General features: G+C 41.0%; 1 protein-coding gene across 1 annotated transcript; it reads right to left on the bottom strand.

The window, feature by feature from the left end:
- Positions 1 to 1,568: 1,568 nt before the first annotated feature.
- Positions 1,569 to 13,409, bottom strand: LOC139653599 (myosin-7-like). The gene is made up of 37 exons (XM_071530488.1): positions 13,209 to 13,409; positions 12,974 to 13,117; positions 12,594 to 12,750; positions 12,478 to 12,505; positions 12,281 to 12,392; positions 12,040 to 12,132; positions 11,880 to 11,943; positions 11,571 to 11,669; positions 11,378 to 11,481; positions 11,152 to 11,290; positions 10,899 to 11,017; positions 10,557 to 10,706; positions 10,294 to 10,464; positions 9,861 to 10,174; positions 9,612 to 9,687; positions 9,262 to 9,467; positions 9,006 to 9,129; positions 8,779 to 8,915; positions 8,050 to 8,305; positions 7,718 to 7,960; positions 7,445 to 7,621; positions 7,218 to 7,363; positions 7,043 to 7,133; positions 6,550 to 6,939; positions 6,206 to 6,332; positions 5,990 to 6,108; positions 5,709 to 5,905; positions 5,402 to 5,585; positions 5,162 to 5,327; positions 4,952 to 5,076; positions 4,522 to 4,830; positions 4,239 to 4,442; positions 3,830 to 4,126; positions 2,971 to 3,075; positions 2,772 to 2,867; positions 2,500 to 2,634; positions 1,569 to 1,686 (listed from the first exon to the last, which is right to left on the bottom strand). Exons 1-37 carry the CDS (start codon positions 13,407 to 13,409, stop codon positions 1,666 to 1,668), a joined length of 5,826 nt encoding a protein of 1,941 aa, XP_071386589.1. The 3' UTR covers positions 1,569 to 1,665.
- Positions 13,410 to 14,074: the final 665 nt, after the last annotated feature.

Below are 14,074 nucleotides of genomic sequence, written 5' to 3'. Positions count from 1 at the left end.
TACTAGCTATTACTAAGTATTTCAGCAGTTGTTCAAGTGGTAATCAGTGAGATTCTTGTTTTTTGTTTTTTTCATCTTTGGTGCTCAGCACTCATTGCTGTGTTTCCAGAGATCACCTGTCAATCAAACAGTGTGTCCAGTACTGTGACGTCTTTTTCCTTGGATTTTCTGTTGATGAAGTTTGAGTTTTCTCTGTAGGTATCACTCATTAATTTGTCTGTTCAGCTGTTCAGGCTGTCGCTGCTCATGCTAACTACCCAGTTCTTTTTTTCTATTTATTCCAAACAAACCACACTTGCTGCTATTGGATATGGAAAATTCATCACTTCCTGTGCGCCAGAGGATTTTTCCCAGGAAAAAGCAGCCCAACACCAGGTTTTAAGAACAGCAAATGGAAAAGCTTTAACTAACTGGATATACAGTAGGTTGATTATATTATATATTGTGTTAAATCAATCAGCAATAGAGGGTAGCAAAACATCATCACCATGTCATCACCAATAATTTGTTGCTGAGTAATTAATACATTTCTGAGTAGTGTTTTCTCACATCTGCTGCAATTGGACCACCTGTCAGCTTTTTTCAGTAGAGGATTGTGGCAGGTAGCTCCACTCTCCGGCCCACTCCAGTTCTCTCCATAGACAGCGTGAATGGAATTTCATCACATTGCCACAGTTGAGCACTGTTAACGGACATTAAGCCTAACAACGGATAACTAACAAGAGTTCCTAGTTGTTTGTTTCTCATTTCTTTCCCATTAAACCATGCTAAATCTAGTGTATTTTTCTCTTCCAGCAGAACAGGTCAGGTGAAAACAGTGCATTCTCCTCCCTGGCTCAGTTCCTACAGAGTGAAGATGGTGAGGGGCACTTTTATTAACACATTCTATCTACTATTTTATTTGATTTTATTTGATTTTATGCAGGTATAATTCTGAGCTTTTCGCTGTATTTGCTAGCTTCTTGCAAAAGTTATGTTGATATTGTCTCATAGTGGCAGAGGCAACTTGCCATTAACGACCTCACAGCAATAAGGTTATCTCACAATTTCACATTGTGTAATTCAAATCCTGAGAACTTGAAAAGCAAGTACGAGACAACTAGTTAGCAACCGCAAAGCATCATTGTGAAGGCTTTTGAAAGAAAATAATTTACTCATGAAATAAAAATATCCAAATCCTGAAAACTCATTTCTAATCTGACAACAAATTAACCAGCAGTTAAAACAGCTGTAAATATGGTGGGAGGACAATATTAAATAGGTATTCAAATTAAATACATTTTTTGTCATGTTTCACATGTGCATTCTCCTCAGATGTCTCATCTACAAGTGGGTGGACAGGATAGAAGCATCATATTCAGGTGGGCAATTAAAATAGAAATGTAGCAGCTCCATCTTACCCTCTCTCTTCATCTTTCTGTCTTTCTTTCTTTCTGTCTGTCCATCTTTCTATCTGTCTACCTGTCCATCTAAAATACAGACAGCACATTTGCAAGACATGTGATTTACATTCGTGTTATATTACCCTTTGGCACATTTGAAAGAAAAGTCAAGACACAATTCCAGATGCAGATTAATTTTATTCTACTGAACAACAGGCATGCTTAGGGAGACACCATTACTCAGGCAGCAGGTGGCTCAGAAATGAGAATTCACCAGTGAACTTCACTCTTCATCGAGCCCTTTCTGAAATATAAGGAGGGGGAAAAATAGAAGATAAATAGTGAGGTGTATAGTTGATTGAAAAGTAGGGTTAGGATTAGTTAGTTTCCATTTGTCAACAATGTAACTGATTAAATGGGTATTCTTGTATTGTAGGCCTATAGTCCCTTTGGAGAAGCATTCTAAATAACATAGCAACAATACCCAATGCCCTGACAACTTAGTGGAAGACCAGCACCTCCTTGTTACAGAGGCCTGGTGAACCTTCCTCAACGCATCAAGAACTGTACTTTTTAAGAGTCAATATGAGAGATTTTATGACACCCATTTCAGTTTGCTTTTCACACAAATAAGGAAGTGTTATCTGATTGGTCCGAAGGTCGGTGCAGACTATCCCTTAGAGTGAACAGCCTGAAGACTGCCGACTCTGGACGATTTTTTCAAACATGTTTGATTTTGTCAGGCCGAGTCTGGTCGGGCTCGTCTAGTGTGAAGCTGCACAAGACTCACCAAGAGTGAAATCTGAGAGTGACACTGGCAACTGCCAATGGGAGTTTAGATACAGGGGGAAGAAAAAAGAAAATGAACAGGACAACAACAACAACGCCCATTCACGTAGATAATTCCCGACTCCATTTGCTCCATTGAAATGGTAGCATGCCTGGAAAGTTGGCCATAGTGTTTGCAGTGTTGACAACAACAGGTCACACTAGGCAGTTGAGCTGGGGGTTTTAGAATGCTTCTCCAATGCCTCTATTGTCCTAAGAGTAGTTGCTGGAAGTGATAGACTCACCAATTCTTTTATGTATGCTGACTAACAGTTATGTGTATACCAACCTTCGACCCCACATCACGGCTCTTGGCACGTAGCTTGTTGACCTGAGACTCAGCAATGTCAGCTCTCTCTTCAGCCTCATCCAGCTCATGCTGAATCTTACGGAACTTGGTAAGATTACTGTTGGCCTGTTCCTCCTGTTCAACAGACACAATATAGCTCATCCTCAGTACCACATTATGTGTTTTGTAATTGCATGAGTAATGCAATACAGTCTGAATTGGCTAGATGGAAGTCTGGCATTTGAATTGCACCTCAGATTCACAGTACTTACAGCCTCCTCAGCAGCTTTCTTGTAGGATTTCACCTTTAGCTGCAGCTTGTCCACCAGGTCTTGAAGACGGGTCAAATTCTTACGGTCCTCCTCAGTCTAAATAGTACAAAAAATAAAACAAATTATTTTGTTTCTGAAATAGATGTTATTTGCTTAAACTTGTTGAATTTAACAGTCTTAGAACCAAATTGATAGATACCTGATAGGTGAGCTCCTTGATACGTCTTTCATACTTTCTTATTCCCTTTACAGCATCGTTGGCCTTTCTCTGTTCAGCTTCCACCTCATTTTCGAGTTCCCTGACCTGCAGGATGTAGATAGTGTAAAGGGCCTTTTACACGTGATGTGACAGTTGCCTGGTCCTCATTCATTTTCAATGAGAGGTGCGCAGGGAGACATGGTGTGGGAGGATTAGCAGGCGGATTGGGGCATGGGCTTGCTCTCATGAAAATGACGTGCTCGTACTCGTATCACGCACACACCCGCCCGCCCACCCGCTCAGCCAGAGTTGAACTGTCTTAAACTTTTTGAGTTTCACCACACAATTGATTATCAGTGGACACCATGTCGCCTGACTAGTGAAATGAGAATTTGTTCTGTTGTCACTGAGTTTGAAAAATGGAGGAAAAGTTGATTCTTGAGGTCTGTGATTTCCCAAAACTAAACAGCTACTGGATGAGAGAGCCCAAATTGCCGGTGCAAGAGTGGGTGTATCAGCTATGTACATTACAATTCAGTAGTTATATATGGCTATGTAAACAAATGCATTAGCTAGCTAGCTGTCGTTTTAGCAGCATCTTGTGGACTACACAGCTGTGAGTTGCGGCCGTTTCTATGTTTACCACGCACAGAGTATCAGCTATTTTTTCCCTTCACATGAGGCTTAGTGAGTGCTGCGGAGAGGTAGCACGAGTCCAAATGCGGCTGTCGCATCCCGTGTAGAAAGCCCTTAATAGTGATAAAAGTTAACCAAAAGCTCTGTATCTCTTTTACAGACAGATGTTTGTTTAATTTTTTGCAGTGATGCTATTGTTACCTGAGCCATATTGAACACTCACCCTGGCCTCAAGCTTCTGCAACTGCTTCTTGCCCCCCTTCATGGCGATCTGTTCAGCCTCATCCAGACGATGTTGCAGGTCCTTGATGGTTTGCTCCATGTTCTTCTTCATACGCTCCAGGTGAGCGCTGGTGTCCTGCTCTTTCTTCAGCTCCTCTGCCATCATGGCAGCATCAGTAATGGCCTTCTTGGCCTTTTCTTCAGCATTTCTGCACTCCTGCAGAGCCTCCTCTACCTCAGTTTGAAGCTGGGATGTATCGGCCTCCAGCTTCTTCTTCTGGTTTATCAGGCTGGTGTTCTGGTTTTACATTTAAAAAATATTGTAGAATTTGTCTGTGATGTGAAAATAGTGAATATGATATGAAATGAAATAACCTTGCTGAAACTGATACATAATCACTGTATATTACCTGTGAGTGCAGTAGCTGCACCCTCTCACTAACATCCAGCAGCTCTTGCTCAGCAAGTTTGCGTCCTCTCTCAGTTTGCTCTAGAGCAGACCTCAGTTCCTCAAGTTCAGCTTGCATCAGGTTGTTGCGTCTCTCAACCATGGCAATGTTCTCCTTAAGATCATCATTGGCTCGAAGAGAGTCATCAAGTTGAAGTTGAGCATCCTGGAAGATGAAACATTTAAAAGATGTATTGTAATAGGATAATACATCCCAACTTTTCTTTTTTAATCAATATTCATACCTTTAGATGAGCATGAACAGACTTCAGTTGTTTCTGGGCCTCAGCTGCCTGCCTGTTGGCCTGGCTTAGCTGAATCTCCATCTCATTGAGGTCTCCCTCCATCTTCTTCTTCAAACGGAGGGCCTCATTTCTGCTGCGAGTCTCTGCCTCAAGAGAGCTCTGAAGAGTATCCACAGTTCTCTGTTGGTTTCTCTTTGCTTGCTCCATTTCCTCCTCTTTCTCGGCCAGCTTGCGCTCAATATCAGCCTTCACCTGATTGAACTCAAGCTGGGCTCTGAGAATCTTCCCTTCCTCATGCTCCAATGTGGCCTAGAATGAGAAAAATTATGTTGTCAATAAGAATATGTAGCTGAATTTCAACATATTTGAACCAATTGCAGGTACAGTGCATTCAAGTTCATAAGGTCTGTCATCAGAGGGCACACCATACCTCTACTTCCTCCAGAGTTGCTTGAATCTCAGACTTCTCTTGCTCCAATTGTTTTCGAATCTTCTCAAGCTCATGAATACTCTTTCCACCCTCAGCAATTTGCTCAGTGAGGTCAGATATTTCCTCTGAGGATCAAAATGTAAAATTATAAACGTCTTCTCATGAGAAAATGCTTTGAATAAGCTCTTGAATACAGTTAGATTCCCTTACCTTGTAGATTCTTGTTCTCTCTCTTCATGGTCTCCAGATGGTCCAGAGATTCTTCATAGGAGTTCTTCAGTTTGAAAAGCTCTGTGCTCAGAGACCTGGCCTCCTTCTGGGAGCTCTCCAACTCTGTTTGAGACTCCTCATACTTTTGCTTCCACTCTGCCAAGACCTGAAAGACGGTATGCATTGTGAATAAAGCATTCACCTTTTACCTGCAGTGAAATAATTTGTAATAAATTGAACCTTGTCAAAGTTCCTTTGCTTCTTGTCCAGGGCGGCAGCAGCAGCATTAGACCTCTCCACATCCACCATGAGATCTTCAATCTCATTCTGCAGCCTGTGTTTGGTCTTCTCCAGAGAGGAACATTTAGCATTCACTGCTTCAACAGCTTCCTCAGCATCCTGCAGACGCTGAGCCAGCTTCTTTCTGGATTATCAATGAATATCATTTCTTTAGGTTGGATTGCTGCTGTAGTATGCAGAGTAGTTCAAGTAAGCCTACAAAATGTGTATAAGTAGTACTAAATAGCAATTAAGGTTTGTCCCTCACTTGGCCTCCTCCAGTTCCTCGGTCCTCTGGATGGCATCAGTTTCGTACTTGGTTCTCCACTGAGCCACCTCAGAGTTAGCCTTGGACATGCTGCGCTGTAATTCAGCCTTGGCCTCCTGCTCCTCCTCATACTGCTCCCTCAGCAGGTCACAGTCATGGCGAGCAGACTGCACTGCATGGGCCAATGCATTCTTTGCCTGAAATTAAAGCAAGTTTTGTCCATCTCATGTACCAACATTTAATCTTTACCAGATACATTCTCACTGTTATTTGGTTGCTACCTTGACTTCCTCCTCCAGTTGTCTTTTGAGGTCTTCAATCTGTTGAGTGTAGGACAGTTTTCCTCTGGTGAGTTGAGACACCAGGGAGTCTTTTTCCTCAAGCTGCCGTGAAAGTTCACCTGATTTGAAGCAAAATTAAAATGAGTACTTCAATATGTCAAGACTAACTTCCCTATTTATGAAATTAACTGTTCGTGCTAAATAAAACAGGCATACCATTCTCAGTTTGAAGCTTTGCTCTCTGCATGGTGAAGTCATTAATGGTACGCTGTCCCTCCTCAGCTTTTGTTTTGTATTCATTCATCTGGTCTTCCAGAGTCCTGCACATTTTCTCCAAATTACACTGGAACAGAAAGCATTGTAATACAGTGGTGGCACAGAAACCACTACAGAGGGGTATTGGATTAATAAATCATAAATATTGAAAAATTAAACTGAGTAGACATTGCTTTGGTTTTTGTGCTCTTTAGATTCAACACAAATACATCAAAGGCCCGCAAAGAAAAAATGTAAGTGAAAGAATGAGTAGTACAACATAAGAGACATGAAAAGTAGTTTACCTTAGCCTTCACAACATGTTCCATGTTGGAGACCACATCATCCAGCTCCAGTCTGAGCTCACTCTTCTCCTTCTCCAGTTTCTGCTTGACTCTCTGCAGGTTGTCAATCTGCTCCCCCAGGTCAGCAACACTGTCAGCTTGTTTCTTCCTGAGCGTGGCAGCGGTGGCTTCATGCTGCAGAGTGGCCTCTTCAAGGTCTCTGCGGAGTTTCAGGAACTCAGCCTCCCTCTTCTTGTTCATCTCTATCTGGGCAGCTGTTGCTCCACCAGCCTCCTCCAGCCTCTCGCTGATCTCCTCCAGCTCTCTGGCCAAGTCTGCTCTCTGCTTCTCCACCTTGGCTCGGGCAGCTCGCTCTGCCTCAAGCTCTTCTTCCAGCTCCTCGATGCGAGCCTAGACCAAAAGAAAATGTTGTTCTCAATTGTTACCTTAATTGTATGTCAGATACGTATACTTTGACATTATTTAACTTATTTTGACTCATATAATGTATTACCTGCAACTCCTTCAATTTTTTCTGGAGTTGGGCACTCATTGCCTGTTCATCTTCTATTTTCGCATTAAGGTGACTGATTTCAAAATCTTTCCTATGGATAACAGAATTTCATAGTTCATTACATGTTAATGGTGTAATAAGGTTTATTCATTATTTAGGTTTTTTTTTTCATTACTTCTTCAGCCTCTCTTCGAGTTGCTGCTTGTCATTTTCCAGGTCCATGATACTCTCTTGGGCCAACTTCAGGTCTCCTTCAAGCTTCCTCTTTGCTCTCTCAAGATCCATGCGAACTTTCTTCTCTTGCTCAAGGGACCCTTCAAGCTGTGGTGGGCGATAATGACAATCTTTGAATTGTAATTTGTTCATAATTTTCCACAGCAGTCTCAACAATTATATTCTTACGTCATCCACTTGCTGCTCCAGCTTAGCCTTGGCCTTGGTCAGAGTGTTGACTTTGTCTTCCTCACTCTGCAGGTCATCCAGTGTTTGCTGATGAGCTTCCTGTAAGGCTTTCTTCTCCTTAGTCAGCTTGGCAATGATTTCATCCAGAGCAGCCATCTCCTCAGTCAGGTTCTTTACCTATGGCCACAAGCATGTTTTATCAAGAATTTAATAAAACAGCTGTATTACGCTGTTATCTGGGACATACAAAATGATTTTACGTTTTTACAGTACCTTGTTCTCAGTGGCATGCTTCTCTTTCTCCACCTTAGCCAGAGTTAACTCCAAGTCATCAATGTCTTTTTTCAACTCAGAACACTCATCCTCCAGCTTCCTCTTCTTAGCAGTCAGTTCTGCATTCATCTCCTCCTCATCCTCCAGTCTCTCTGTCAGCTCTTTGGTTTTTGCCTCCAGCTGAATCTTGCTCTTGATCAGCCCCTCACATCTTTCTTCGGCATCACAGAGATTATCTTGCTCCTGTTATAAGTGAAAACATGCAGTATGTTAACAGACTCTATAATGTTGTCATTCGTTTTAGTTGTAATGTTGTATTATTTTAAACATACAGCCTGAACTTGGAGCTGCAGGTCATTCTTTTCTTGGAGAAGAGAGACCATTTTCTCCTCTAGTTCCTTCCTACGAGCCTCAGACTTTGCGTAAGCTTCTTTCAACTTGAGGAATTCTTCCTTCATGTTGGCCATCTCCTTCTCAGTCTCTGCTGACTTCAACAGAGGTTTGATCTTGAAATACATCTTCATCCAGGGCCAATTCTTGACCCCCATGAAGGCACGGATGTTCCACTGGATCACCAGTAGTGCATCCCTGTGGACAATTGATTCATAATTATGTTGTCATAATTTCTCTGAGACAAATTTTGTGTTATGAATCCATTTTTCTGCACAGGTTCTGATTTCAATTATATGGCATTTCCAAAAAAGGGTGAATCTACTGTATATATGAATAGAGTTTTTTGGTCAGTCTTGTACTGCTGTGAGCAAACTATCAACTAGAAATTCAACAGGAAACCATGTCCTAGGTTTTAGAACATTTACATTTCTAGAAGCAAACTTTTGTGAACTGATTTAAGAATTCTAGGATCAATTTTATCCATTCTCCCCAGTCAGCTAGCTTTACTTTAAAAATATAGTGAATTCTAAATGAAAAATGCATCTTGAAGCACCTGCTCCTGTTGTTCCACTGCTCAGATGCCTATGCCTATGTAATACTCATTTATTATTGATAATATTCATACTACCACTACTACTAATTTAAGATTGATTGACTTGAACGCTTACCGACGTTCCACAATCTTCTGAAACTCAATTCTTGCTAGAAGACCTCGTGACCTTGCCTGGATCCTGGTGATGATTAAAGCTAATCGGTCATCTCGCATCTCCTCTAGCAGACCCAACAGCCCAGCTTTGAAGAACACCTGATTTATAAGCACAGATCAGATAAATAGTAATAATATATATGCTTTATAAAAATGTCTCATTTATTCACCAGTGCCACCAATACTAACCTTGGTGTGCCCCAATCTGTACTGGGTATGATCTATGTCCAAGGAGCCCAGAAGTTTCTCTGCAGCCTTCTTGTTATCAATGAACTGTCCCTCAGGGATGGCACTCGGGTTCAAAATGCGGTATCTTTGTGATGTGTATGAAAAATAATTTCAATTTTATTTTAAGTCTGTAGAAGCACTACACTACCAAAACATGTACCTCCAAAACATGCAACTCCTTGACTAAATGTGGACATATACTGTATCTGACAATCACCTCTGTTTGAAATCTCCATAGAGGATCCTGTTGGGGAAGCCCTTTCTGCAGATCCTGATGCCTTCCAGCACACCGTTGCAGCGTAGCTGGTGCATCACCAGAGGATTCTCCATGGCCCCAGGAGTCTTGGTCTCATTGGGGATGATGCAGCGTACAAAGTGAGGGTGAGTAGACCTCAGGTTGGTCATCAGCTTGTTCAGGTTCTCCTGTGAGTGAGCCACAGAGGACAGAGGATGTTATCACCACTATAAACAACATACTACAATATAGTAAAATTGAGGACATTTTCTAAATCTGAGAGAAGAAATTGTAACACTGATCAATTAGCACATAATTTATCATGATATTACCCTGTGTAAAGCTGATACAGTTTGAAAGGATGAACCTTTCTTCTTGGTACCACCACCTTTGCCCTTGCCACCGCCACTATCTTGAGCAAAACAAAATGTTTCATTTCAGACAAAAAGAATAATATATATACATACTGTATATATATATATACAGTATATATATGACAAATATACAATAGATATGTACTTTACAAACTGTTTTGATCAGATTTAACGAAAACACCAGTCCCTTTTTAAAAAAAAAAATACAAACCTGAATCAGCCCCTGCATAATTTGCAAAGAGAATAGCTAACAACTTGAGAGTAGACTTCTGGTATAGTCCAACAACAGTCTCATTCAGGGGATCCTTGTTCTTCACCAGCCAGTTGTTGATATTGTAATCAACAGTACCAGCATAATGAACCAGGGAGAAGTGGGCCTCTGGTTTTCCCTTGATAACCCTGGGCTTCTGGAAGTTGTTGGATTTCCCCAGGTGGTTGTCATATAGCTTAGCTTTAAATGTGGTGTCACTGGCCTTGGGAAACATGCACTCCTCTTCAAGGATGGACATGATACCCATGGGCTGAGGAGACACATAAAAAGGCAAATGAAAAACATGCCATAGCACCGCTTTACAAAGGAAAAAAACAAAAATAAATGGAATGACTAATACTTTGATGAAAGCTGATGATCACATCTCACCTTTTCAATCAGGTCAATACAGGCCTGCAAATCCATACCAAAGTCTATGAAAGTCCATTCAATTCCCTCTTTCTTGTACTCTTCTTGCTCCAGAACAAACATGTGGTGGTTGAAAAACTGTTGCAGTTTTTCATTGGTGAAGTTGATACAGAGCTGCTCAAAGGTGTTGAACTGTAATCACATGGTCGACAGCATGTTCAGGCCATTCCTACTTAAAGTAAGTGGACTAGTGCACATAGAGGATTTATTATTTCCAAACTTACATCAAAGATCTCAAACCCAGCAATGTCCAGCACACCAATGAAGTACTGGCGAGGCTGCTTGGTCTCCAGGGATTGGTTAATTCTCACCACCATCCACAGGAACATCTTCTCATACACTGACTTAGACAGTGCACCAACAGCATAGTACACCTATCAAGGAAAATACATAGAAAAACCTTACAGAACCTTTTTCAGACTTATTGTACTCAATACAATAGAATATACATTATATTGTATAGTTTACTGTGTTTCTCCGACACACCTACGCTAACCTTTTTTGGATGTGCGAGTTTTCCCAATTGCTGAACAGACTTATTGTACTCAAAATTCATTTTTTCTTACCTGGGCAACATTTTGTCCCTTGGTGACCCACTCGTTTCCTACTTTGACTCTTGGGTGACAGAGACCCTTGATGAGGTCAGCAGAGTTCAGGCACATCAGATAAGCTACTTTGTCAGCATCTGAAGAAATGAATGTGATATTAGTTCTTTGATTATCAATGCCTTTCAAGGCCCACATAATTCCTTTGTCCCTCACTCTCCTTTTCCCTGTAGCAGTGGTTCTTGTTGCTTTGCTTCAAAAATACATCTCTCACCTTCAGTGCCGTCAGCCTCTGCCTGCTCTTCACGCTGCTTCTGCTTGAACCTCATGTTGCCATGATGCATGATGGCACCAGTCAACTTGTAAATGCTGTTCTTTTCTTCTTGAGTGAAGCCCAGCACATCAAAGGCATCCTGAATAAGATGTTATAGGATCAATTCTTCCACTTCATCATCTTAATATGAATTGATGTTTAATTGGAAATTGAAGATTCAGCTCACATCAGTAGCCATCAGCTCGTCAGCATCGTTGATGGAGGCTACTGTCGTCTCTCCTTGGGAGATGAAGGCGTAGTCATAGGGGTTGTTGGTGATAAGCAACATTTCTAAGGAGGAGTTGAAAAAACTGTCAATATATCATTAAAATATAGTAATGACTCTTACTAGTAATGGCCCTTCAGATTATATCTCTCACCTAGAAGTTCAGGCTTTTTCTGAGACAAGATCTGGTAGAAAATGTGGTAGTCCCTCTCAGCTTTGAGCTGGAAAGTCACACGAGACTTTTCCAGAAGGTCTGTTAGAAGAATACATTGTTGTTATTGTGCTACATTGACTTTTTAAAGTGTCAGACATTATATTTTTCTAGTCATCCTATAAAAGAAATGTTGTGTACAACTTCAGAAGATTTGCAAATCGCTGATGTCTCTTTTAAGTCTTTCAAGCCTTTGGTCAGCTTTTGATAATTTAATTTACTTTGTTAGGTTAGGTAGTCAGCATTACTTACAAGTTTCAATATCAGCGGAGGCCAGTTTTCCTCGGTTATCAAAATGAATGCGGATAAATTTACCCTAAGAGGAAAAGAGCAACTCATTTGAGTCCAGTTGATTAATTTTAATTTAGCAATTACTATCAGTTTGCATCTTTGTAATCACAGAGACACTCACAAATCTGGAGGAGTTGTCATTCCTGATGGTCTTGGCATTACCAAAGGCCTCCAAAGCTGGGTTAGCCTGAATGATTTGATCCTCCAGGGTTCCCTGTTTTTGTCAAATTTACACACACTTCAACAAGGTTTGGGGCCAAGCATGTAAAGCCACTTATTTTGTTTCAGCTTTTTAATTGAATTGTGATTTATTATTTATATCTTGATCGTGGAATAGTCAGTAATATTCTCACAGTACAAACCTTCTTCTCAGCAGCTGCATCTTTCTTCCCAGCACCTGGCGCAGCAGCAATACTGGCAAAGTACTGAATGACACGCTTGGTGTTGACAGTCTTTCCAGCACCGGATTCTCCACTGGATACAGAAGAGACAGAACGTTTTAGGCCAAGATCAATGATCCTTCACTATTCAAGAGATTTTTGTTGGCTGGGTGACTCACGTGATAAGAATAGACTGGTTTTCTCTGTCTGTGAGCAAGAGAAATATTCAAAATATCACTAACAAATGGTGGTATGGTGGCACGATACAAGAATGAAAGGCTAGTAGATTGTGTACCTGACAACATGTACTGGTAGCCATTGTCAGAGATGGAGAAGATGTGAGGAGGAGCTTCAGTCCTCTTCTTTCCTCTGTAGGCAACAACCACTTCTTGGTTGTAGACTGGCAGCCACTTGTAGGGGTTGACAGTCACACAGAACAGCCCAGAGTAGGTCTATGAGAGAGACAGAGAGAAAACCAGCAAAATACTTAGGATGAATCTAATTTTATCACAACAGAACTTAAATGGGCATTTCTTCTTTGTTCAGGAATGGTGCACTGTAGTTATTTTTGATATGAAACAGGGTATAGTAAGATAATAAGGATGAAAGAAGATGAAGGATATAGTCCTTAGTTTATCTCAAAATGTTTTTAAAAGTCATAAAGTGATGACTGACATAGATCATCCATGCTGCATAACGCTCTTTGAGGTTAAACAGCACAGCTGGCTCATGGAGGAAGGTGAACATCGCCATGTCTTCAATTTTATCAAACTTTGGTGGGTTCTGAGGGTGAACATCACACTCCTTCACTGTCACAGTCTGAAAAACAACAAGACAAAAGACAAAAATTGACCAAAAACGTTGCGGATATAATTAGCACTATTCTATGAAATCCATATCTTGTATCTACCTTTCCAAATTCAGTGTCAGCAGTGACTTTGTCACCGTCACGACTGCTGATGGTAGCCTTGACGTACTCAACCGCGGGGTCAGGAACGAAGCATTCCTTCTTCATGTCAAACGGACGAGTCTGGGCCTCCAGACGCTCCCTGTCTGACTTCCTCAGATAGGAAGCAGCAATCCCAAACTCTCTCATGGCGGCGTCACCCATTTTTCAACCTGTTCAGGATTTACAAACTTTTACCATTTGTGATGATCATATTATCGTGAAACAAAGGCAGACTAATTTATTCTGAACCATTATAGGTCACATACAACAAGGAGCCCCCTTGGTATGTCAACACTGTTCATGCATTCCAGCTCATTTCATCAGCATACTACTGCATGTGCAACAATTACATGCAAGTTAGATACTGACTTTATTTGTGGGTTTCACAATTATTGTCGATAAAAAGATCTCGATTGAATAAAATAAACTCATCTACAGAGGTGCATTATTTTTATACATCTCATGGTAATAGAGATAAATCAGAAAAATGAATGTCTCAGAGCTTTGAAATGCCTTCGATGAAATCCTGTATTGGGCCAAAGCTTATTCAAAGTATTTTCCTGCAAACTGTACCGGCAAACTGTGATAGTAGACATTTAAAATTGTCTGCTATTTAGTATGCAGTTGAAATCCTCTTGATTGCATGTATCAACAATGAAATTCCAACAATTGTACATCAACACCAGAATTTATGTTCACATTGCCTGACTGACGTTTGGATAAGTAACGTCATGATAAGACTTTTCAGATAGAATCAAATGTGGCTTTTACCTGGGGGGGGGGGGATTGCACTCCAAAGGAGACCAGGATCTATGCTGCCCATTCAA

The sequence above is a fragment of the Centroberyx affinis genome, unplaced genomic scaffold (genome assembly GCF_046629955.1).
Source record: "Centroberyx affinis isolate AG114_WGS23_722 - 3 ecotype Tasmania unplaced genomic scaffold, CSIRO-AGI_Caff_v1 ptg001932l_1, whole genome shotgun sequence".
NCBI classification, from domain to species: Eukaryota; Metazoa; Chordata; class Actinopteri; order Beryciformes; family Berycidae; genus Centroberyx; species Centroberyx affinis.
This window is presented reverse-complemented; position numbering and strand designations above follow the sequence as displayed.

What these genes read in the sequence shown, in the direction of transcription:
- LOC139653599 (XM_071530488.1), bottom strand. Translation starts at nt 13,409, where the DNA reads ATGGGTGACGCCGCCATGAGAGAGTTTGGGATTGCTGCTTCCTATCTG. An exon ending in ATGCAGCATGGATGATCTAT is followed by an intron (nt 12,751 to 12,973) that starts GTCAGTCATCAC and finishes TCTCTCTCATAG; the next exon opens with ACCTACTCTGGGCTGTTCTG. An exon ending in CTGTTCATGCTCATCTAAAG is followed by an intron (nt 4,443 to 4,521) that starts GTATGAATATTG and finishes TTCATCTTCCAG; the next exon opens with GATGCTCAACTTCAACTTGA.